Source organism: Cyphellophora attinorum (genome assembly GCF_001299255.1).
Source record: "Cyphellophora attinorum strain CBS 131958 chromosome Unknown Contig2, whole genome shotgun sequence".
Lineage (NCBI taxonomy): Eukaryota > Fungi > Ascomycota > Eurotiomycetes > Chaetothyriales > Cyphellophoraceae > Cyphellophora > Cyphellophora attinorum.
The window spans coordinates 875,439-900,136 of NW_017253230.1; the positions used below are offsets into that span (position 1 = coordinate 875,439).

A 24,698-nucleotide genomic window follows, 5' to 3' on the forward strand; every position below is an offset into this window, starting at 1 on the left:
GGGCTACTTCCAGTTGATCAGCTTAACTTGCCATGTGTGTGGCACTTGCCATAGGCCGAGATGAGTGCCCCTGTTCAGTGCCTAGCCTGGACTGCAGAAAGAACCTCGAATTCTTGCCAGCCAGCCAATAAACATCGTCAGTATGGCTGACATCCTGACACGACGATGGTTGTGGGATTGTAGCGCTGTTCAGACTGCGCAAAGGACCAAATGGTGGTAGGAAGGGTGCTGTTGTCCCCTGCTGCTTGTCAAACGTTCAAGTTCTTACGCTTTGACGTAGCGTGCTTGAGCTAAGTTCGCCGCCTAGCGCCTCACGCCATGCCGAATCAGCACATGGGCCGACTCGTCATCCAGCGCCAGCGCCGCAAACGCGGCATCTCAGACGCAGCATGCCAAACGACGGATCAGGGTAGGCATGCTGATGCACATCAGTGGATTGTTTTTGCCTCGATTCTATTCGCACCGGTCATCAGCCCGGCAAAGTTTGTGTTCACCCGTGAGCACGAACACGAGGTCTCAGGCTTGGAAGCGAGGGAAGAAGGAGTTTAGCTCATGCCAAGGCATCGTTGACAACCTTGCAAATGTCCGGCTGGAACTGGCTGTCTGCTGAAATCCTCCAATCCGAAGTTCGGTAATCACAGCCGCCATCTGCCTTGTGACGCCGTTAGCCGCTCGGTGCGCATCTTTACATCGGGCATTCGTGCAGACCCAAGGCGAGTACAGCCAGCTTGTTGGGAGATCGTGATCCTTTCTGCCGAAATTTTATTCATGGTCCCAGCTAACTTACGAAACGCCAAGCGGACTGCTTCAGCATGTTCCATAACCGGAAATAACGTGTAGAGATCAAAGGTAGCGCCATATTTCGGGAAACCGATGTCTTCGGTCTCATGTGTCAAGGCAAGTGCAAACCACAATGCAGCTGTGTCAGGTGACTGCGCGTCATCCCTCAGCGTCGGGAACGCGCTCGAATTGGAGTTATTCAAGACTTGGGTGGGTTGGCAGAAGTGTCGAATCCAGGAGAACTTGGAATTCTTCTGATATTGCGACCGGCAGTATAACGCGTACATCCAACTTTATGCTGCGCGATTCAGCAGGTAGAAGGCTCGCAGCCAGGCAAGAAATGTATCTGGTCAGATAAACTGATCGTTGTGCAGATGTGTCACACATAGGTACCCCTGGTGTTCGCCCGGAAGAGGACATTCGCAAAGGATGGACCTGGTCTACGAGCAACTGAGCTCGTAGCGGTGCGCTTCCTATTTATGCTGGGCCACATCGTCCCTGCGACAGACCAAATCAGCTTGCAAGCAGAGGGTTGGGGACGGGAACAAGCAAGTCATCTGCCACCTTACCTTCTACCCTGGTCCACTGGCACAATACGTTGATAGAAAAGACCTCCAGCTCTCGTGGAAGGCTCTAAACCAAGTCCTGATCCGATCGGAATTGGTAAACGCTGCCAGCAGCAAGAACTTGTGCAAAATCAGTCTCGTTCCGAGAACCGCTGATGCCGGTGCGCCACAAGAAGTTGGACCGAACACGGATGCTGGGACAGAGGTCCGCTTGTGGCAGTCTTTCAAATTTCGAGTCGCTTGAAACGCCAGGACGAACATGGTCGGTGAACGCGTAGGTGATGAATGATGTATCAAAGACACTAGGTTTGGGCGGACCGAGTCATCACAATGTAGAGGCACAAGCTGACGGAAGGAGGACACTTCAGACTACTCTTGCGCAATCAATGACTTGACCTATGCAGTGCATTGGGACGCGTACATTGGCCTCGAGACTCACACCCACCTCCTGCTGCTCGACAATAGTGCTCTCGCAGGTAGCTGCTCGACCCGACCTCAGACATGCTCTTCTCCCACTTTCGAAGCAAATCGCTACCCACTTCCGTACTCAGGGCCCAGAAGTCCGGCGTCTTCCGCCCAGGCTACACCTGTCGTGTCACCCCAAGGAATGCTGAGGTCCGCCAAGAAGGCCAGCAACTCCAAGACAGCAGAATTGCCTGCATTGTGATGACCGTCGAGAGGGAGCCCCATGGCAGCCGCCATGTCGCGGAGCGACGGTTGACCAACACCCTCTTGTGTTACCTTCAAGATGCCCCTGGCTACGTTACCCACCCGCGACCTTCGACTGTCCACGAACGCGCTGCTTGGGAACTCTGCCCTAAGATCAACTCCGAGATCGGCGAGCTCGCGAAGCACCTCCCATGAGCCGAAAAGGACAAAGATGATAGGAGTGGTCGTGAAATATGGGCCTATCAAACTGCCATAAAACCCATTCTCGGACGACTGGCGCGGTACATCAGTGTATCATGGATGATGTACCGGATCGCACTGACGATTACAGTCCTGACCGTGAAATGTTCGATCCAGTCTGTGCTTCCGTACAGAAACTCATCTGCATCGCCGACCACACACTCCTTCCTGAAGGAGCTCTATTCCTCGGAGTCATGCACATCCTTGTTGGTGGCAATACAGCGAGCTTTGAGAGGCGCGATGTCGCCGGTTTGTCCATCTCCTGACCGTGGCTAGAGGTTCCTGAAACGTTCGCCAACAACTTCCAAGGCTTCTTCGAGGGTTTGAGCTGTGAACGTAGGCAACTGATAACTTGCTACCCCAGCAATGCCGATTTCACAGACGGTCTGATCTTGATTTACCCTAATGACGCGGTGCTTTTGCAGGTTGATGCAGATGAAGTGGTGCGGCGTTTGGAGACGGCGATCCAAGGGTCCCGACGTTGTAGACATCGTTTCCTTCGAAGCTGAGTCAACCTGTGGCCGGCACCAACAAACGGCTGAGCGTGTCAAGACACCGGGCTCGACGATGAAGCATTCTTGTGTGTGACGACGATCTGAAAACGGCTCGCGGGGTTGGGTCGGTTCATTCTGCTGCAGATGATGATGTGGTAGCGTTGTCAGTCCACATTGCAGTTGTATCGTATAGGAAGTACCTGAGCTGGAGTTCGGTCGACTCGATTGTGGGGTGAAGTCCTCTGTGGAGGAGCTATATTTGAGCGGTCGGCCCATGGCGATGCGCTACCTTATACTGCTCTGTCCTCTCGTGGGCGATTGTGCATGTGGAGGCGTGATGTATCTGAGCTAAAGAGTGGTTGTGGATATCGAGAAAAGATACCTCGATGTGATGATACAGCAAATGTAAGAGGCTGAAGATCGTGATAGACATGCAGATGTATGCAGTCGGTGGAGACATTTGAGGGCCCACTGGACTCATGTGCTCCGCCAAATGTGCTGTTTCCTTCCCAGGAGAAAGGACTGGGTCGTGCCTTCCAGAATGGGAACCACGACATTGCCAGTCACGACCGAGCAGTGAACATACGTCATCAACTGGAAACACCACGAGAAAACTTGTGCGAGATCACTGAGCAACGGTGTAACCATAAGTATGCATCAGATGATGCGCAGCGATACCGAAGAACACGAGAGCATGGACTGAATTAGCCATTCTGACGCCGTGAGGCGGAGTAAGGACTGTCGAAGCTTCGCCTCAGCTGGCTGTCTGGATCCAGTGACAAGTCGACGGAAGGTCTGCAGAACCAGATAAAAATGCAGAGAAGGAGACTGAGTCGTCGTTTCGAGTCCTGTGTCTGTTGAAGCGGCGCGAAGCCCTGCCCAGGTGCAGGTTCAGACAGATGTGCAGAAAAGGAAGGGGGCGGAATAGAAAATTCCGTGGTTACATCTCCGCTGCCAGCCTTCTCCAACCACTATTGATCCGGGTGCTTGAAGATCAGACGGCCGTCCATGCCGCCGTCCACGCTCAGCACCTGACCAGATATGTGGCCTGCAGCACGATGCGAAGCTAGGAAAGCCATAGTCCTCGCAACATCAGTCGGCTCTGCAATCTTCTTCAATGCAACTCTGTCGGAGTGTCAGTGTTCCGAATTTTGGCTGTAGTTTGAGTGCACTCGGGCAATAAGGTATAGATTGACTCACGTCGAATGAGCCTCCGCCCAGGCTTCAAACTTGTCGTCCAGCCTGCCATCAATCAAAGGCGTGTTGACCCAGCCAGGCGCCACGGCATTGATCCTCGCCAAAGAATTCAGTCGAATGATTTCATTCTTCACCGTCCGAACAAGACCATACTGCAAGCCGGCTTTGCCAGTCGCGTAGTCGACATGCCCTTCCTGACCAAACTTGCCGCACTCGCTGCCCGTCACTACGATGGCCAAGTTCTCCAGCTGATGTCCATTACCGACATCGTCTTGTGCTCGTTTGGCCGCTGCAAGGAAATGCTTGATTGTCAGGAATGTACCGCGATAGTTCACGTTGTTGATGCGGTCCCAGTGCTCGAGTGGCAACTCCCAGATAGGTATGTGGTTGAGCTCATCGGTGATTCCGGCATTTGCGATGAGCACATTAATAGGCCCAAAGCGAGAAGCAGCCGCCGTCTCGATGGCAGTCTTGATCGAAGCTTCAGATGATATGTCCGCCTCCAGAGTCTGTAGCTGGACAGAATACTCTAGATTGTTAGCATAGAACAGCGATGAAGGTTCCTTGACGGGTCGAATATCGACAGCTGTAACATTGCAGCCTTGGCCTGATCACCGTGCTCGTCAGTGCTTGTGTCTCCCCCGGGTATTCCCCGTACCTAGTAGCTCCCGGACTGCTTCAGAGCCGATCCCTCCTGTACTCCCAGTGATGAGAACATGGAGGCCTCCTAGCCCCAAGAATGACGGCCGTGCTGTCGTCGTGCGAGATTCCATGGCTGCGCGGGACCAGAACAGTCTTCAACGCATCCCAGGCGAGACTTTCATATTCATATATTCTGGGTCAATTTGTCCATGGTACCTGACCCGACCCTTTCACGACGTCGCGAATTGATGACATCCACAGCGCGGGGTGCGCTCGCGGAGTAGAGCGGTTTGATTTAAGTTCAGATCTTCAGGGGTGCTAATCTGGACCATTCCCAGCCACTCGGTACCTGCAAGTGTGTGCATATTTATCTGACTACAATGCTTATCAGCGGCAATTACGATAGTCGTTGTCGTTATCTGAGAACACGAAACATCAACGCATCATCGGACATACTCGCGTATGACGCTGACTTGTCCACTAGCTCATCATGTATATACATGGTCAGCACGTGGCATCTGCTGGGTTTCCACACCTCGATATTTAAAGCCTCTGAAACTGGGCCATGGCTTTCAAGGCAGTGAAGCCTGAAAATGCCCATGAGGGCGCTCTTGCCATTGGGGATGGAGGGATAGAACATAACAAGCAATCCATGGACCGCCAATTTGGGATCTGGAGTGCTGTAGCGCTCGGTGTTATGTGCGGGTGCGCCTGGCCACTGTTTGGCGGAACTATCGTGAGTGCATCTCTCAGAAGCAGCAGGTGGGCACTGACAATGCCATTCCAGGTCATTTCTCTGTACAACGGTGGGCCTCCTGGTGTACTTTATGAGCTGTAAGACCATCATGCCCTCGATATATCCGCATAATGGCATTCAGCTAACCACAAATAGCATTGCTATCGGAGCAGTGTACTTCGTGGTCTCTGCGAGTATCGCCGAGCTGGCTTCCGCTATACCTTCTTCCGCTGGCGGTAAGTGATCGGTTTGCTTCGGCGAGAAGCTTGTAGCTGACCTGCATGTAGTCTACCATTGGGCTGGTATTCTGGGTGGCCCAAAGTATGGGAGAGTGGTCGGATTCTTCGCTGGATGGTACAATTGCTGGGCCTGGATATTTTCGACCGCTGCAACGTCGTCCATATCTGCGGTCCAGCTCGTGTCAGTGAGTGACTGCTGGACGCCGGCTGCCTTGTTGGACACTGAACGCTGTGGTAGATGTACGCTCTGTTTCACGACGACTACCAGTCTGAACGCTGGCATGTTTTCGTCGCATACCTACTCTGCTCTTGGATCTGCGCATCGACTGTCATCTTTGGACATCATCTCCTGCCACTCTTGAATCAAGTTGGGCTTTTCTGGGTATGTGTCGGTGGCTTCATCACAATCATCGCGGTCGCGGTTATGCCATCAACGACCGGCAACGGCTACGCCAGCAGTCATCAAGTCTGGGCCGAGTGGCAGAATGATACTGGCTACTCCAGCAACGGCTTCGTCTTCCTTCTCGGCCTTCTGAACGGCGCGTTTGCTCTCGGAGTTCCAGGTTTGTCGCATCGCAGAGAATTCAACTTAGTGACTGACGCAATGCAGACTGTGTCTCACACATCTCGGAGGAGATCTCAAAGTGCGTATTGGAACGCTCAACTCCATGAAATTTGCTGATTTGGCGTGTACAGTCCGTCCCGCATGGTTCCTCAAGCCATCTTCGCGCAGGTGACCATTGGCTTCTTCTCGTAAGCGGCGATCTCTCGAACTTCAGGAGGGCATCATGCTAACTCCTGCAGGACTTTCGTGTATCTGATTGCAGTCTTCTACGCCGCCCCAGACCTGACGGCGGTAACGGATGCAGCCTCGATATTTCCAATAGCCGATCTCTACCGACAAGCCACTGGATCTAAGGCAGGAACCCTTGGCCTGCAGTTGCTGATTTTCCTGCCCTCCTTCTGGGGCATACTCGGACCTATGTCACATCAGGTCGAACATTGTGGACTCTCGGACGCGACAATGCCGCCCCGTTCTCCCACTGGTTAGGCCAGATTTCTCCACGACACCACGGCCCGATGAATGCCACTCTAGCCGTTGTGTTTATCAATGCATGCATAGGGCTGTTATACCTGGGTTCGACAACTGCCTTTAGCGCATTTTCCGGGTCAGTCATATGCCTCATCAGCATCTCATACCTAGGTGCAATTGTTCCCCATCTGCTCTCGGGCAGAAAAAGGGTGCCTCCTGGCTGGTTCTTCATGAAGGGTGCAGTCGGTACTGCAGTGCACGTCTTCTCATGTGTGTATGTGGTGGTGTTTGTCGTCATCTTCTGCTTTCCATATTCTATGCCCGTCAGTGCCGGGACGATGAACTATACCTCGGTCATCATTGGGGGTATCTCGTGTGGTCTTGCACTACTGTGGGCGTGGAAAAGCAAACATGGCTACACTGGTCTTGCGTCCGGTGATGGTGTCGGGAGGATCATTGATGGCCAGGAAGGGCGTCTGTCGCCTCAAGACGATATCCATGCGGGCGAAGAGTATTCAGTGAAAGCGGAGAATACAATATCGTGAGGTCTACTAGCCTGCCAAGAGGGGACTGGAGGTCCAAGTCAAGATAGCATCGTACAAATGTCAGCGAATCTGAGCGCTTGGCCGCCCGTCTGGAAATTCCAAGGTTCGTGGGAAATTCGGACCTTTGGCAAACGCTCTAGCTGCGGGCTGCAATTGGCTGCCCTATCTGAAGTCGATTTCGACCAAAATCCCCTCGTGCAATGGCCAATTCTCTCAGAACAACATACGAAAGGAATAAATACTTTCTCACCTGCCCCTGCCCCTTAATCTCTGTTCACACTTCCAACTGTAATATCGCTGCAAGCATGTTAGGAGGTTCAAGGAAATCTCTGGAGTCGACAGACGTCATGTGTCACGCCGTGTCTCGATCCCAGGTTATCCATCATCTCGGGGCCGGGCACTTTGGTCACGCCTCGATACCTGCACTTCGCGGTCCTGCAAATGTCGACCGGTAAGTCGTATAGACGGCTGCATGCTGCCCATCCGCAAATCCAAATTCCGCGACCCAGCGACAAGATCAAATTACCATGGACATGAATCACAAATGCTGCTTTGGTACTGGCGAAATAAGTGGGTGGGCAATAATGAATGCCTGGTAAGGCTGCCTCAGCTCTATTGCTCAACTCTGTCGGAAACGCCCGGTCATCCTGCCCTCCCTCCAGGAATCACAATTACGGTAGGTGCCACACCCGTATCAGGCGATAAGACCACGACGACATTGTTGCTATTACGGTCACTTCGTGTAAGTCAAGTGCAGCTGGATACAAGGCCGAGTACAGGCGCTGGTAGGAGCGTTCGGCCCTGTTTGATTGATTTTCCACCTGGGAATGATGGTCTGGCAGTGCGGGCAATGATTGGCTCAACACTGCAAGATCGCAAAAATTGCAACCATGCATTGCCTACTCAAGCTACTAGGGCCAAGCGGTTGTGGTTCGCCGGCGTCTGTCTCAATGACTCTGTCATGAGGCTGAAAGTCAGGTTATATTCGAAGGATGCTGCGTATCTCTTGACGTTGTCATCTACATATCGTTGAAATTATCTCAATGACTTCCAAAGCAGCGCATGATCCACGCACTCCGTCGATCCAGACTCTTATGTTTTGGCCACCACGGGGCACTTGTCCGTCTTTGTCCATTGGAAGTCCCAGCCTCCTTGAAAAGCGTCAGCTTCTCAATTCGAGTAGATCGACGTTGTCACACACGCTCAAAGCCATATCCAGTCATGATCTCGACGCTCTCGATGACACGGAAGCATATTGACACTGTTGGGATTTCTCTGGACATACTGGCGAGACCGCTTTCGTGAGGCTGTTTCATCATGTGTGACTTGGTCCGTATGCCTTGATGCGGTGGCCGTGGCATCTCTCAGGTATCTCGATCGCCGCCTTGATTGTGAGCCTGAACTTGATGCAGTCGATCGCACGGTAGGGTATGTATAAAACTTTCATCTTCCAGCATTCTGCAAACCCCGATTCGCAGACCGGAACGCCACTGACAAACAAATAGTCCAAATATCGCCTGTTCGCCGGACTCCCGCAGGGGTATCTCTGAACTTCTCACATGGCAAATGCCCGCTACCTTATTGCCCTTCGGCATTGACACGCGAACGCTGTGACCCTGGACTTGGGTTAGCAACAAAACTAGGAGAGAAGATTGTGTGGTAGACATTGGTGACTCACCTGACAGAAGGGCCATCATTCAACGATCGCGCAGATCTGCCTCGTCCAACTCGTGGCCGCAGCGGTCGGCGTGACCGTCGAATTGACTGCCCATCTCTCGATAATCCGCCTGCCTTTCGAATCTGTTGTTTGGCAGTGGAGCATTCCTGTCTGGGCGCCGTCTTCGATCATCCGGACCTGGCTCGATGGATCGTGTGTTGCGAGTGCTCTCTGCGGGCTGATTAGCGACATTGACATGCCCACCAGCGACGTGACTCACGATTGAATGCAGACACTGTGATTTGGGAAGCTTGAGTCCTTTTGGACTGGCTTGAGCCTGCGAAGTTAATGTTAGCATTTTACTGAAATACTGATGCAGGCTAGGTGCAGGTATATCAAACGGCAGATTGCGCCACCGAGATGAAATCGCGAAGAGACAGCAATTGCGAACACCGGAAATAGATGGATTTCTCGTCACGCAGATGCCATCGCTTCGTGGTCGTTCGATCATTGTGGATGGTATCCTCGTGACGTGTCAGACCATAACGTGTGAGAAAGATCGAAATACGGTGGCTGCCTGTTGATGTGTTGATGTGATCACATCGATGTGGAAAGGCTGGGGTGTCGGGAGTGCCAAATTCGCAGAAGCGACGGGCTGGAGACAGGGGTTTGTGTTGATACCGGTACAGGTTGTTTGAGGTGGCTCGAGGTCACTTCGCGGACCCATTTGCCCAGCGAGTTGGCATCGAAGACGCTTCCGAAGAGACCGATGAGACTTTTCTGCATCGTGTGGCTCTGTGTGACCACTTGAGGCGCCGTGCAAATGCCTATCCAGGAGGAATTGGTCGAGGAAGAGTTGTCATGGGCAGATTGTGCGCTTGCGCAGTGGCGGTATGCTGTGCGCATGCAATGGAAACACGAGGGAGAAACACGCAACCAACGAACGAGAAAGGGAGTGCACATACCGAAGTTCCAGCCGACACCTGCGATGTCCTTCCCGATACGCTCCTGCCGACCGAGATCGCTGTTGCTCCTGCTTCCGAAATCTGTCGCTGTCAGTATGCCGTCAAGCCTCTAGTGGTCGCGGCGGATTTCAGAAGAACAAGGAGAGAGAGAACACAAGTGCATACGCAAAGTCAACTGCAGAGGTCAACGTTCGAAAGAGAGGAAGACATACTGCGGTTGCTGTTTTGAACAGAGCCCGAGGCAGAAACAGAAGCACTGGCAGTCGTGACCGGCTTCTTCTGTTCGCTCTTGGAGGAGCGGTTCATATCCCTGCTCGATGTCGCTACCGTTCCTGCACGGGTTGCGTCTGCGGTAGTTGTCGCTAGTACAGTCTTCTGAGTGCGACGGGCGCGCCCACCTCGAGCGCTCGGACGAGGCAGCGGCTCCATTTGGTACGCTTGCACGAGAATATATTGTGCTGGAATATGACACCAACAATGCTCTCTGCACGCTGGACTCTGGGGAGCTAGAAACAGAAGCGCAGTTGTGTTGTCTAGAGACGATCAGCATTTTGGTGGTGGGATGCCTGCGTGGTTTCATGACTTACCAGCGACGATCAGCTTACAATAGTAGTGGACGTATTGTATATGAGTACGATGTACATGTAATGTGTATGTAGAAGAAGTGCAACAGTATCAGCTTGCTCGTGAGTACGTTGGTTGAGTTGGTTGGGTGTTAGAGAGACACCCTCGAAAAAGGTGACAAGAGCGGGAGATGGAGTGACGCAGCGGATGAGAGCGACTCAGGGAGCGGCGAAGTGTTAGCAGGTGCCAGGGCATCGCTAGCCTCCCATTCTAGCACTGCTGCTTGCCCCTCTGTTCTTTCGCCGTGCCAGCGTCCGATCCCTCGTAGAATCGCCTCCCACGGACTGCAGCACAGCTCCCGAGGTCATCGAGCCATCTGGCAAGTGGTCGACAACTTTTTTATTGCGTTTTGTATACGTGGCTCCTTCACAGCAGAGCACTTCATGTGTGCGACGCCTCAATTCCCGCAACGAAACAGTGCAACCATAGTACATTCGCACGTTTTCCAGTCTCCCGTCTACAAAGCGGCACCCGGTTGCTGCTCTCTTACGATACAGGGCTTTGCATCGTGCATTACTGGTCGTCCATGTGTGCCACTGAGGAGCCTGTCAGGCCGCTTGTACGGTACCAACGCGTAAACACATCGATTGCCCGGAGGCCCGGGCTGTTCGTTGTGATCTGCCCCGGTTTGTCACAGGCTCCACGCGAGCGGCTGCTCCTTTAACTCCGGGAATTTCATGAGGAGGCTTGGCCGTCGTGAAGTGTAACAAATCCACCAAGAGAGCAGAGTTTGTATCCTCATCCAGTCGTTTTCACGGCTCTTTTGCTGACCAGACGTGGAAACTGAGCATCCTGGTAAGCCTTGAGAGTGGAGTCTCAGTCCGTGCTGCACGCTGGATGCTGGGTTCTTTGATGTCCAGCCGGAGTATGACTTTCACTCCACTGGCGTGAATCAATTCAATCTACCTAGACTCACCAAACAGTAGCGCGAGCCAGCAAGGAAAACGATGCGAATGCATTCAACCTGGTGGCATTGTCGCCTGTCACACGGACTGTCCTCACTATTGAGGTCCTGCTGGCCAAAAATTCTGTATCGAGGATCCCGCCCGCCACGATCGTGTACTTTTTAGTCATTGCAGCCGCCGTATAACAGGCTGTGTCTCTCGTTCTTGCTTGGTCTATAGCATCTGCTGTAGCACATCGTAAAGCCAGACACACTATTGTTGCAACTGGAGCCTCGGACGTGCGTCATTCTCTATGGAGAAGCCATCCGGTCGCAGACCCGCTTGAGCTGGTTGTTGGTACAGTCTGCAGCATCCAGCAACGAGCCTATCGGGTGTCCGAGCAAACCCCCTGATCCTGGTCCTCGGCTGCGCATTCGCGACTGCGTTGATCCCGGCTTTGGGCTCTATCTTTGTTTCGCTGCGCATGCTACGCTTCTGGATGTAAGATGGCGAGATTCACAAGCTGCGATATATGTTGGGCCAGCTCCCGGCCTGGCTCATTTGTGTATTCACTGGCTTTACTTTAAAGCTTGCAGCAAATGCAGGAGACAAGAACATAGCTTGGCCTGCGACTCGTGGCTCGCTCATGGACACTACGTGTGGCCATGGACCTCGCCGATCGATCGTCTTGATGCCATCACGATGGAGCCAATTTTTCCTACCGGTCACGCATTCTCCATCAAAGCGCACGAGCGCCTGGCTTCCCTCACCCAGAGTCGTTGTCATCGTCCGACGAAGACCCACGACCATTAAACTCGTCTTGTTCTGTAGCTTTTGCCTTAAGGGTGGAGACTTTGACCCCAGGATACCATGAAAGCGTTCCTGCAGCAGCCCCTAGGGTTCGCGCCTATCCACCCGCGCACATTTTGGAGGGTTGCCACCACGCTTGCATTTCTTCCTGTGACACACATGGCTCCGTCGCAACCGGCAGTCATGCGACTTTGACGCCCTCGAAGCACAGAAGCGTCATGCCACCTCCTCGAGCCGTATTGTCTGCGCAAGCTATGACGTGAAACGATCGCCATCTTGCGATAGTCCTTCTTCAAGCTCCATGACTGTGGTACGGGGGTGTCCGTAGACATGATTCCAGGGCGCATACGGCACCTTGAACTAGCAGAGTCATATAGCCTCGTCCGATCTCCCGCCATTTTGGACACGACAACATATCGCATCAATTGCAGCGCGCTTATGGCGCCGCAGCTCTTCGCGCTTGGCCGACGAGTACATTACTTTCAAGGCGGTAAGACTGACCAGTCATTCATGTTCATGAACTCATTGATGTCAACATCGTTCGACTCTGACAGCACAGTGGTTGACGATCTTCTAGACGCATCGACCGCTGCTCCTCCGTTGGTCATTTCAGTCCACAGCTTTGAGCCAACATCGGTCGCAGTTTCAGACAGCACTTGCTCGACCAGGCTTCTTGTCTCGGGAGGTATCCCGTCCACTGAGCTCAGTCGTTTCTTGAATGTGTCCTGGAAATCCGCTAAAAGCTCATACGAGCTGACGGCTGCATCGCCCATAGACGAAGCGTAAGGATCCGGCGGCCGGGGCTGGCTGGCGCCAAAGATTGTATCGAAGATATCGTACCAAGTGTCCACCGGGTTGCGGACCTTGGCTCGCTTTGTGTTCATGACTTCAAGCTCGTTCGCGGTCAGAAAAGGTCGCTGCCTTGGCCTACATTTCTGGTCGGCATCTTTGTGCTGTTGCAGTGCCTCGACTGTGCTCAATGAAACGTAGCAGATAGGGCAGTAAATCGTAGGCTCGGCATGCACACGAGCAAGATGATTCTTCACCACAGCGATCTTCCGAAGCACGCAGCTGGAACATCCACGGAAGCTTTTCTCGTCCTTGTTGACGGGAGAGAATCTTATCGGATCGATCTTTGCGTACGGACACGCGAGACGACGATGTAAGCTGACCTCGTCGAAGTTACGGTTGCGACGGCCGCGAGACTTCTCTACATCGCTAGTTGCAGAAGTCACGCTGGCTGGTACGCCTTTTGGACGCGGCGCGAGAGCCGGCAGATTGTTCGTTCTGTTGGCCAGTGAGTGATAGGAAGACGGAGCTGTCGATGGCGCTGTCGAATGAGAGACTTCTTCATCGTACGCCTCCGGTTCTGAGCTAAACAACCTGGCTTGAGATCAGCAGCGGGCGTGAGCTTCAACGACTGGGCGACTCACGGGCCGCTGAATTTGCCTAGACTGCCAGTCTCGAGATGTGTGCCATTCGACCCCGGTATATACGAACGCTCGTCCTCCGGGTCACCGTCCATAACAATATGCTGCCACTACGATGGCTACTCATGCCGTCTTTCGGTATCCGACTTACTTTATTTTGCTGATAAACAAACGTCTGAGACTACAATGTCAGGATAAAGAACGCGTCACATGGTCAATTGAGGGCACACCAGGCGATACGATGCTGAAATCAGGCTCAAAGTTCCAAGTCGTCGTTGCCAATAATGTGGGCAATTAGGCTCTTGCTGGATTGGGTGCGGGCAATTTGGAGTCACTTCGACCCGTCGCGTCACTTTTCAACTTACGCGTGCACTGTAAACTAGTAAATAAATGTCTTCTCTGTTCGTGTCAAGATGACGACTGAGGAAGACAGCGGCGGATTCGATGCTGAAGATCCATCATACCGTGCATGCTACGTCTTCCGTCCTGCAGCTGCGGAGGGCAACATCAGCGATAACCGACCTCGAAAGAAGCGGAAGATCGATAATAGCGATGCGCCAACTTCGGGAGAGCACTGGCCCAGACTTTGCAACGGCGAGGAATCTCAGGCTCTCGTTGACGTACGACAAGCATCATTCAACAACATTTGGACCAAGCTGGAGCCGAAGCTGGAAGAGATAGCCGACGAAGTGGATGAGACATCGCTGAAGCGGCTTGACGAGTATATCGAGCGTCCAGTCATCAGGCACGACAAGCTGCACAGCGCCATCGTTGTCGGCGGGACTGATGCAAACGCCTTGCGAGGCTTCCTCGGCCGGCGAAAAGAGACGAGACCTCATACTATACACTGTGAACTGCAAGCTACACAAGCTTCGAACTTGCAAATCGCTCTTAAGAGCGTGATCAAGGATGCAATCGTCTCACACGGTGGACAAAAAGCCTACATCGCGCATCTGGCCAAGCACAAAAGAGCGATTCCCATGCTGTTCGACCTAGAACTGCTCCAGATATACATGGAAGAGCATGGCTTACATAATGTCGTGCTTGGGATCACAAATGCCGAGATGTTTGATCTGAATGTGCTGTCCGAACTTATCTCACAGCTCGAGTCGTGGAGGGATAGACTTTCGTTCTCAATCGTCCTGAGTCTCGTTACCACTGTCAGCTTGTTCGAAAGCCGCATGTCCCGATCGGTTATGAGACTACTTGATACTGAAGTCTTCTCGTTGGCTTCAAGCAGGGATAAGTTCTTCGATATTTTCTCGGCAGCACAGCTCGCGCGACATGGCGAGGAACCTGAGTACTTGCAGCCGCTGTTCGCGCCCAGTGTGACAAGAAATCTGTTCGAGATGGCGCAAGACCAGTCTGTCTCTACACACGCTTTCATTCAGGCCATCAAGTACTGTTTTGCGAGCCACTACTTTGCCAATTCAATTACAGCCGCTTTGTCAGACGTCAGCCACATAGATGATGCGCACAGCCTCTGTGAAGGTATCCGAAACACAAGATCTTTCCAAGAGCACTGCACGAACCTCCTTGACAAAGGCGGCCAGTCCACGCCTGTACATCAATTACTGAGCTCGGACTCGGAGCTGATTGCATACACTTCAGCAAGGCTCATAGAAGCACGCTCGGCTTATATGGAGGAAGCACGGTTGCTACAGGTCATCGCCGTGGTTTGCCACCATCTTGACATGTCCCGAAGCCTGTCCAAACATTATTATCAGGTCATTGCGGAGTACCGGAAAGATGATCTCGAGGCATCGACAATTCACGAGCTCGTTTCAACAAAGCTGCCAATGCTGTCCGAAGCGTCGATGCAAACACTGCTGCACAGTATCACTCCCTTGGCATCAGACTTGCAAGACGTCAATCTACGAAACTTGGGTAGCACGCAGCTGCTGCCAATGCACCTTCTCTCCACGTTGAGGACTGCCATGAAATCACTGAAGCCAGCTACAAGCCGCTACCTGTCGGAAGCACTTCTTATCACGAGGACGCAACTCTCGAGCAACTTTCTTGCTCGACCGCGATCCACAATCTTTCGGGCCCTGGCGGCGCCAATTGACTATCTTGGTTGCGAGTGCTGCACGTCTTCGTCAAGCAATAAAGGGAAAGAGGGAGTTTCGATTCTGTATCAGCTACTCGAGGAAGCTGGACGTGAAGTGAATGTGATGGACCTGTGGAGTACGTTTCACGACAACTTTTTATCGTCCACCATTGAGCAGGACCCGGTCGCTTCCTTGAGCAAATCGACCTCAAGTCGTGGAGCCAAAAGCAAGCCTCAAGTGGTTTCTCAGACAAATGGAACGAACACACCTGCGAAGTTGAAAGGCAGAGCCAAGAACGCCACATCAGATGCCAGTAGCAACGCGGACACAGATGAAGGCCAAGCGCAGGAACGCGCATCTCTCGCGCACTTCTATATAGCCTTAGCTACGCTGAAGTATCTGGGCCTGGTCAAGTCTACTAGCGACCGACGATTGAACAAAGGCGTTGAGGTGCTCAGCAAAGTTGCCTGGCAAGGGCTATGAGCTCCCCTCCGCGCAACGCACCGCTGCGCCAGAGAAGGCATATGTTAAGCCATACATCCAGGCCAGACAATTCGAGAGAGACATCACAAACAGAAGCCGCCGCGGGCCGAGCCTAGTCAGTGTGCCCTGCTTAATTGTCTACAGAGCGTGTTCATTTTCCAGCAACATACATCGAGCAACGGCTTCGAATTTTCACGCATCACCAGATTCACAACGTACCGTTTCATATGCAGACCGAACGAGTGCCTGAAATGCGGGGCTAAGCGGCCATTGTTCAGCCCTGGAGACGAGCGTTTGCCTAGCCCAATGAGAGGTTTCGGAAGAACGATTTGGCTCGGCATCGTCACGAGCCGTCATGCGCTTGACAGATTAATCGTAAAAACTGTATCTCAAGGCCACATCATCTGGCGGCAGGAATGTACTACGATACGCTTAAAATTCATGTTCTGGTTAGTTAATCTCGCAGCGATATTGCTATGATGCAATAGCGCAAGCTGGCGAGCCGGGCTCAGAGATATCGCTTCTACTCGCCCCGGGCCAGTCACAAGCCGCGGAACATGGCCCCAATCGCTTAAAGGTAGGTGGCATCGAGTAATTGCACTGTGCGTCTGTCGATATGCGACTTCTCTTCTGCGACTTGCATCGATAGCACCGACATTGCGTCTGAACAATTGTACCGTAACAGCAACATGCCCACGATGTATTCCTCAATAGGATATCCATCCATCGTGATCCTTTTGCTGGGATTGGCAGTCTGGAAACTTCTCAAGGTCGGGCGCAGGCCTGCGGGCATGCCTCCTGGCCCTCCGACAATACCACTGCTGGGTAATCTCCATCAGGTCTGCAACCTCTCAACAAGCCTCCATACTCGTTCCTGATGTCGTGCCAGATGCCGAGAAGCGACGCTCACGTACAGTTCCTGAGATGGGCCGAGGAATATGGGTACTGCGGCGTTCGCACATGGCATGCTGTACTTTACTGATGTTGCCAGTCCTGTGTATACTCTCATGCTTGGTGCTCAGCCGCTGTTGTACTGTCATCGGACGTTGCCGTCAAGGACCTTCTGGATAAGAAAGGCAACATCTATTCAGATCGGCCCAGCATGTTCATCGGTCAGAACATCGCAAGCGGTGGGCAGCGCTTGATACTTATGGTAAGCTGTGCATTGTTCGAGACGGCGATTGAATGTCCGTTACATCAGCCGTAACTGTGTAGCAATCACGTTGCATGCGGTCGATGTCTGACGCTTCATGGTCTGTGTGCTGAAACCTGTCAGAAATACAACGACACATGGCGAACAATCCGAAGCCTGGTACACAACGCGCTGAACATCACCGTCGCCGCGAAATACGTTCCTTACCAAGACCTTGAAAACAAGTTCCTCCTTGCAGGCTTACTGGACACCCCTGAGCAGCTTCTCGACCACCTCAAACGCTTCAGCTATTCAGTCTCGACTCAGATGTTGTTCGGCTTCCGATGCCCCAGCTCTGACGATCCCAAGCTGGCTCGCCTTTTCTACGTAAGTTCGAATGTCGTGCTGGTAGTCAGCCGTTGTTCTGATCCTAGCACAGACTTTGGAGCGGTTCGGCAAAGTCTCTGCGAGTGACGCCGCGCAGCTAGCCGATTGTTATCCGATACTACAGAAGCTGCCTCATTCCTGGCTGCCCGAAGTTAAGGCTGCCAGGCAGATTCACGAGGTCGGACGGCATCTTTACACCAGTCATTGGTTGGAAGCCAAGAAGGCCCTCGAGGATGGGACCGCGCTTGTGAGTCCACCTTCTGAATGCTGGGTCTCATGTCGAGCCTGTGCTATTTGACCATTGACATACATGCTTACGCTGATCTAGCCATGCCTCTGCAACGATCTCCTTCTTGCCCAAAAGAGCGAATCATTATCAGACGAAGCAGTCGGTTATATTGTTGGGAATTTGCTCGAAGGCGGCTCTGACACAACTGCGTCGACGATGCTGGGTTTCGTCCAGGCCATGATGGTGTTCCAAGACGCGCAGAAAAAGGCACGTGAGGAGATTGATCGAGTCGTTGGCCCCAACCGGCTGCCAGAGATCGATGACTACGCTGACATGCCTTACATTCGCTGCTGTATCAAGGAGACGTTACGTTTTATGCCAACGGTCATACTCGGTGTGCCTCATCGTGTCATGCAGGACGATGTCTACAACGGATATAAGGTTCCTAAGGGAACGACTATATTCACTAACGTTTGGTACGTTCCATCACCCTACTAACTGAAGACGTCATGCTGAATTTGCTTGCAGGGGCATCCACATGGATCCCGCCCGATCTCCTGAGCCGCGACGATTCAACCCAGACAGATATGCAGGCGACGCAACAACACTGTACCAATCCGCCAACGGTGAGCCGCTCCTGCGCGACAACTTCAATTTCGGAGCAGGCCGACGCCTGTGTCAAGGCATCCATATCGCTGAGCGGTCACTGTTCCTGGGCATGTCACGCATCCTGTGGGCTTTCAGCCTCGAAGCACCGCTCGACGACCGAGGCAAGCCTATCATTCCCGATGTTGATAATCTGGTTGGTGGGATAACGGTTCACCCTGCACCATTTGGTATCAACATTGTGCCAAGGAGCCCTGAGCGTGTTCAGATTGTTCGGGATGCCGTGAAGGACTGCGAGAAGCTATTGCATCCTACCACTGGCCAGTGGAAGGCTGTGCCGGAAGGTATGGCGTTTGGGGCTTGGAAGCCGAGGAAGGAGTGAGCTCAGGCAACTCCACCATCCAACAGATCACGTGACCGGACATTGGCATGCACGCCGGTTAACCCCCAATGAGGAAGGGCAGGTGTCCACACCTGCCATTACCGTAAACTTGTCTTTACAAATTGAGTTCTCCTATCTGCCGCCGGATTCCGCCCGCTGGCCGCTTTTCTGCGCCATTACATATTTGTAACCGGCATTACGTCTTGCAATCCAGCATACAATAGTCGAATGATGCTCTCGATAATCCAGAGCTCGTTTCTACGAGTGTTCGCACTCAGATTAGGCGTCTGATTGTTTCTCTCAAATACTCGTGATTCCCACACCGATGCAAAATTGAAACCTCCGTTCTGCTGATCACATTGTCTCATGCCAAGCATATTGAACATTCAGCATATCACCTATTCACACATCACAGTAATAGAACAGCATCCCCAATTGACATCATCAGATCGTGTATTTGTCAACATGGCGTCCCAAAGCTCCCATCTCATATTGCAGCAATCAAAGTAAGTCCTAGCGACTTTCTTATATCACCACAATAATGTCTTGGCACTTCTCAAAGCATACTATCTAAGGCACCATACTAGGTTTGCACCCCCATCTCCACCAGATCCATACTTATCACGCTCCCTAACCCACGCTCCTCCGCCGGCAAGTCCTGCCCATACCATAAGAACATCATCAAGCTGTCGTTGGCCGCCAACAACCAAGACCCGGGTACAGGCAAGACTCCCATGGAGAGGTTCCTACAAGAAACACCAGCACAGCAATCCGCACTGCTGGCTCTTAACAGTCAAGAGAGACTCAACATCGACAAAGCCTGCACTTGTGCTGCAGCTGGACATGAGGAAAGGAAGTTGTAAGTTATCGGCCAGAGTGTGACCGCCAGTGCTCCTCGATGGCTTCGGATGCACATCAGGTTCGGGGCCTGGAGGACCAACAGCATTCGGTTGATGCGACCTACAATGTGCTGCACGACAGAGCGCAGGGCGCCAGCGATAGCAGATCTGGCAAGACAGGCAACACCTAAGTGGTGTAAAACTTATGTCAAGCAACGTCACTGTGAAGGTAGTATTCGAATCGAGTATTATCCACAGGAAACTAATAAGGACCATCGCTCCTTCCTGCAAGTCCCAGAACTGGTCTGGCAGGAAGCAATTGCTCCGCTTTCCCTGTGAAATATGCTCTGTTCGCTCTTTCCAACCGGAACTGGAACCATTTCACATTCGCAGCTGCATCGAGGTCTTAAACACAAAAGCCGACAAACGCCATTATTGATGGCAAACTCATGACCCGAAGCGCCGAAGCAATTGACAGAAACAACTCAACACGCCATGCCATTCAATGTCGCCATCCCAGGGGTATCACTATCATCGTCGTTGTACATCTGTCCGCTTCGTATGCTGTCTCAATAATCAATGCGTCGTCACTGTCGTCTTCGTATATCCTTCGTTCTCCATTTCATGCTGTCATAGATCATTGCATCGAGCCTGGGTTCCTACAAGCCATGTAGTGTCGCCGCTATCTCATAGCTCCATGATGCGCAAGGCTGGTAATGCCTGTTGCAAAGTATCCATCCACACACTCTGCTGCATCGCGTGTTCTGTCGTCCATCTGTATGTTTTGGAAACCACCACTAGTCCAGGCAGGCCATGTATCACTCCCATGCCCGTAGAATACCGCTATTGGCCACCACGGAGACAATGGCTTGTGACTGTTGAAGCGTGTGTTGTTCTCCTTGCGGTCCTACTGCTGCTCCTGACTTCGACGCTGCATTTGCACACGAGTCTGCAGCATGGCAGTCCTTTCGAGATCGACTTCGAATTTCGTCCGACCTTCAGCATTGAGATACTTCCACGATCCCATCTGTGGAGGATTGGAGCCCCGATAATGATCCCGGATATGTCCGTGCCGTTCCTCCAGCCGCGTCTTCTGCTGCTTCTCAAGCGACTGCGTCCCAACATCTGAGGGAGTCTTGTTGTCGACAATATCATCACAAAAGCCGCACCAGAATCTGCCGTTGAAGTTCGCGGGAATGAAAGCCTGCCACACAGCGTTTTCCAGATCGATGGCTGGTGCAATGCAAGCTCTGAGATGGGTGGCGTATGATTCTGCTGATGATGTGAATAGCTGCTGACACATCTGACCATCCTCCATGTAGTGCATGTTCGATTTCGTGCAGCGAAAGCAATCCAAAACCTCAGCTGTCTTCACATGGACCGAATCTTCGTGTCGCATAAGGTCAGACTTACTACCTGAACTATACCAGCCAAGCCCATTCGACGACTCCGGGTTGCTAACATTTTTCTGGTGTTGAGCATTTCGATTGTGGCAACAATCATCCCACATGCACTTAAATGGTCGATCATGACGAGCAGTGTGCTTGCTGAGCTTTGATTGTTGGGGAAAGATTTTGCCGCAACCTTCAAAAGGGCACCTGTATGACCCATTGCCGACACCAGACTCAGTGACATCTGCCTCGCTGTATTGTTCATATTCGACGACGCTATACGCAGGGCTACCCCTGCCCACGAGTCTGGATGGCAGCGAATGGGCTTGTTGTGGGAAGTTAGGCACGATAGGGTAAGTCCTGCGAATTGTCAAAGACGTCAGCTGCTGGTGCTGGCCAAGTGTGTGACTGACTTGCGAGACAATATCAATCTGAGGTTCCGCTGGTGCAGGCTCTCCAGAGGGTATGGAGTCTCGGATCTGTGGCACCTGACTCGAGGTGAACTGCCTCCTCACAAAGGCTGGATAGGCATGGGACATGTCAAGGGTCTCATCTTGCGAGACTCGTGCATGCTGTCCATGATGGTGATGTTCTAGGCTCTGGTATTGCTCTGTGAAGTATGCCGGATTATCCTGGGCCATATGAGGCGCCATCCACTGTAGATGCGGTTGCTGAGATTCTGCCCAGTGCTGCTGATCCTCGGGAAACAGATGCGGTGGGAACGGCAGAAGAGGGGACTCTTGCATAGAGGGTATAGGCTCCAGGTGTGGATACGATGCGACACTCAGCTGATCGAACTGGCCGCCAGCTTGCTGCGTCTGCTCAGCGGCCTCATGAGGCATAGGCAGATCGGTCGACGCTCGCATGCTAGGACCCAGACTAGCTTCGTCAGGGGGCTCCTGTTTGTCGACTCTCGATCTCTTGGTGGCTGTCGGAGAGTCTTCCACGACCGGTCGACTTGTCTGTCTTCTCTTTTGGCCAGACGAGGATGACATCTCTGATTTCTCATTCCGTCGTTTATCTCTTGGCATACTTAGAAGTTCTCGGTCGACCTGGGCAACAGAAGCCCAAGGCTTGACACTGTCCTTACACAAACGTATGCACTGCTCAGAGCCCTTCTCAATCTTGTGTACCCGTAGAAGATGGTCGGTGAAGTTATCCTTTCTTGGGTTGAACACATTACATCCTTGCCAGGCGCAGAAATACACCTCTTTCAAGTTGATGTGGTGAGCTGTCTGAAGGTGACGTTGACGGTCGTTATCGTTGGCAAAGCCTTGGCCAGCGATATGCCTGGGGCAGCCTACTACTGAACAGTTGAATGCCTTTTTGTGGCTCGCGATATGTTTCCTGCATCTTGTCAGCTCCGATTGAGTGTGATTATAGAGGGGAAATACTTGAGACTTGAGGAGTTCGGAAAGACCTTGCCGCAGTCTACCCATGAGCACCTTTGCTGACCAACTGTTGCAGAGCGTGCAGACTGATCTTGACCAGCCTGCTGCGACATTGAATCGTCGGACAGTACCGTTGCAGTGTCAGGAATGCTGGCAGCCCCCAGATGCGAGTCGTCCCGATATAGGCTGCGGCTTGAACCCCGATCGTAAGAGTATGCGTCGTGGTTTATTGTTCGACTAACGTAGCCAGAGTCTCTTGTGGCATTCGGGGGTCGTAGAGACGTGGTAGGCGGTAGCATGAAGGCCTGGGTCGGCCGAGCTTGTGACTGATGCAGGTTGACCATGCCATGGATGCGATCATATGGGGTGGAATGTACAGACGGCGTCGGAATGGTGCCGCGCAAGTTCACGTCAATTGAGCCTGCAGACAGAGCGTAGTGAGTACCGACGTTGTCGTGAAATTGTTGATCCGGAGAAAGGTCGATGTCCCAGGTATTGAAAGTGGCCCTTGGCTCATAAGGCGTGGATGTCTCCTGAGGAACAGCACTGTGTCCAGGCATGTAGCCAGCAAGTGGCTGGGCGTTTAGTTCTGCCTCTATGTCACCAGCACCAATACCAGCTTCTTGCATATCGTCCTGTGATCAAGGCATCAGCTCGTGCAAGACGGAAGTACGGCAAATGGTTCGCAGTGAGAAAGTACTTACCATGGTGCTGAACTGGGATCGGTACCCGAACTGGTCAAAGAAACTGTCTTCCTCCATGACTGCTCTGTTTTGGGGCGGCGTAGTCGTTATAGTCGGACCGTTGCCTCAGGCCAATCCACCTGATGGGTTGTTTGGGTGGTGCAGCGCGATTAGCAGCACCAGGTCCTGTGCTAGCTTCTCATCGTGAGGCGAAGTGGCAAGAGAATATGGTTGGACTATGCCCAAGCAAGCCTGATGCTGTGCCAGATGGTTGGACGGTGACTTCTTCCAGATCAGAGCTAAGTGATGCTGTAGATTGTGATAGCTTTGGAAGTTTTGGTAGAAACAGTTGCACAGCCTCGACAGCCCACACGAGTCAACCTTGGGATTATTATATGGGTGACTCTTGAGCCGAGATGAGCCGTTCGTCACACAACGCGCGGGGAGGGGAATGCTGTATAATGTTGAGCGTCCCTATATGCGATGCAGGAGGCCAGCAGAAAATTGTTATCCTGCCCGGTGCTACATGAACAAGGAGAGTGCGTGCGTGAGCAGATCCCAGAGCAAGCCAGAAAGGTGAGAGTTTGGTAATAGGCGACAGGTCCTAGGCGAGCTTAGGCGAAGCGGACGAGTCTCTCAGGCGGTGGGTGATTTGGTCCAGAATGAAACTTAGAACTTGCGCAGCGGTAGTCCAGCCCTGCTGTCGAAAGCAATGTGTAATGGTTCTGTATTACGAGAATGAAGATGCTGAACAATGCAGCTCTGTATCGCTTGGGCTCGAAGAAGTGGTTAGGGGTTGTTGAGTGAGAGTCTGTACCGTTACCAGTCGGGAGGAACCTTAGGTAGTTACTTTTATTTTGGAGCGGTGACCTGAAAGACTGGCACTGGCACAGCAAGAGCGTGGGAGAAAGCGGGGGGAGGAACGACTCGCTCGAGGCTCTTACCTATTCCGGGGCTCCTACCTACAGCCAGTCGCACTTCCTTCACGTGCCCGGAGCCGCACGATCATGCACGAAATCACGAGACGAGCACCTGCCGATCTCTACACAATCCCATCTGAGAGTAGGGATCGGCCATGCGTTTCGCGACAGACTCGCAGGCCGGTCCTTCGGACGACTTCGGACACATAAACAGATCTGCATCGATCACAGAGCAGATGATGTGCTGATCCATGTTGGGTCATCGTGACAGTCCATTTACAGTGTTATGAACAGACCGGTGAAGAGATGTATGCCGATCCAGACTAATCCCCACAACAGACCATTCGCGCTCACGTGGATAATGGAAGGTTCGGAGCAACGACTGTTGGGACGATCCAGATCGGAGGGTCGAAAGCTACATGTACAGAAAGACAACACCGCTACATTGTTCAGATGTACAGCAATAAAGCAGATAACTCGCCGATCCGAGTGCTAGACCATACGGGCTGTGTCCTAGGTGTTCACGCACGTCACCGTCCTTCGCGCACCGTCGAGTATCGAGCCACTGAACGTTTGTTCGGTGAGCTCCTATCAAGCACCATACAACGAGTAACGAATATAATTGAACCGTTGTGTACCGGGTACTCGGCCCGCGACCATCCCTTGCAACATTGCCCAGCTACACGTGATATG

General features: G+C 52.6%; 8 protein-coding genes across 8 annotated transcripts; 3 read left to right on the top strand and 5 right to left on the bottom strand.

The window, feature by feature from the left end:
• Positions 1–3,720: 3,720 nt before the first annotated feature.
• AB675_2644 (3-oxoacyl-[acyl-carrier-protein] FabG) lies at positions 3,721–4,719 on the bottom strand (the record flags this gene model as incomplete). The annotated part of the gene is made up of 3 exons (XM_018142633.1): positions 3,721–3,874; positions 3,950–4,553; positions 4,605–4,719. 3 exons carry the CDS (start codon positions 4,717–4,719, stop codon positions 3,721–3,723), a joined length of 873 nt encoding a protein of 290 aa, XP_018005100.1.
• Positions 4,720–5,153: 434 nt separating this feature from the next.
• Positions 5,154–6,614, top strand: AB675_2645 (Choline transport protein; the record flags this gene model as incomplete). Its single annotated transcript, XM_018142634.1, has 8 exons — positions 5,154–5,324; positions 5,376–5,422; positions 5,481–5,560; positions 5,612–5,748; positions 5,802–6,126; positions 6,174–6,207; positions 6,260–6,316; positions 6,368–6,614. The coding sequence occupies 8 exons, from the start codon at positions 5,154–5,156 to the stop codon at positions 6,612–6,614; spliced, it is 1,098 nt and encodes a 365-aa protein (XP_018005337.1).
• Positions 6,615–8,233: 1,619 nt separating this feature from the next.
• Positions 8,234–8,424, bottom strand: AB675_2646 (uncharacterized protein; the record flags this gene model as incomplete). Its single annotated transcript, XM_018142635.1, has 2 exons — positions 8,234–8,292; positions 8,343–8,424. 2 exons carry the CDS (start codon positions 8,422–8,424, stop codon positions 8,234–8,236), a joined length of 141 nt encoding a protein of 46 aa, XP_018005247.1.
• Positions 8,425–8,838: 414 nt separating this feature from the next.
• On the bottom strand, positions 8,839–10,192 carry AB675_2647 (uncharacterized protein; the record flags this gene model as incomplete). Its single annotated transcript, XM_018142636.1, has 4 exons — positions 8,839–9,029; positions 9,079–9,135; positions 9,764–9,844; positions 9,976–10,192. The coding sequence occupies 4 exons, from the start codon at positions 10,190–10,192 to the stop codon at positions 8,839–8,841; spliced, it is 546 nt and encodes a 181-aa protein (XP_018004964.1).
• A 2,371-nt stretch (positions 10,193–12,563) lies between these two features.
• On the bottom strand, positions 12,564–13,606 carry AB675_2648 (uncharacterized protein; the record flags this gene model as incomplete). Its single annotated transcript, XM_018142637.1, has 2 exons — positions 12,564–13,464; positions 13,515–13,606. 2 exons carry the CDS (start codon positions 13,604–13,606, stop codon positions 12,564–12,566), a joined length of 993 nt encoding a protein of 330 aa, XP_018004803.1.
• A 318-nt stretch (positions 13,607–13,924) lies between these two features.
• On the top strand, positions 13,925–16,045 carry AB675_2649 (uncharacterized protein; the record flags this gene model as incomplete). The annotated part of the gene is made up of 1 exon (XM_018142638.1): positions 13,925–16,045. One exon carries the CDS (start codon positions 13,925–13,927, stop codon positions 16,043–16,045), a length of 2,121 nt encoding a protein of 706 aa, XP_018005040.1.
• A 689-nt stretch (positions 16,046–16,734) lies between these two features.
• Positions 16,735–18,781, top strand: AB675_2650 (O-methylsterigmatocystin oxido; the record flags this gene model as incomplete). The annotated part of the gene is made up of 7 exons (XM_018142640.1): positions 16,735–16,870; positions 16,935–16,987; positions 17,037–17,198; positions 17,322–17,564; positions 17,617–17,811; positions 17,893–18,269; positions 18,322–18,781. 7 exons carry the CDS (start codon positions 16,735–16,737, stop codon positions 18,779–18,781), a joined length of 1,626 nt encoding a protein of 541 aa, XP_018005347.1.
• A 1,746-nt stretch (positions 18,782–20,527) lies between these two features.
• On the bottom strand, positions 20,528–23,163 carry AB675_2651 (uncharacterized protein; the record flags this gene model as incomplete). Its single annotated transcript, XM_018142641.1, has 3 exons — positions 20,528–22,358; positions 22,406–23,037; positions 23,107–23,163. The coding sequence occupies 3 exons, from the start codon at positions 23,161–23,163 to the stop codon at positions 20,528–20,530; spliced, it is 2,520 nt and encodes an 839-aa protein (XP_018004835.1).
• Positions 23,164–24,698: the final 1,535 nt, after the last annotated feature.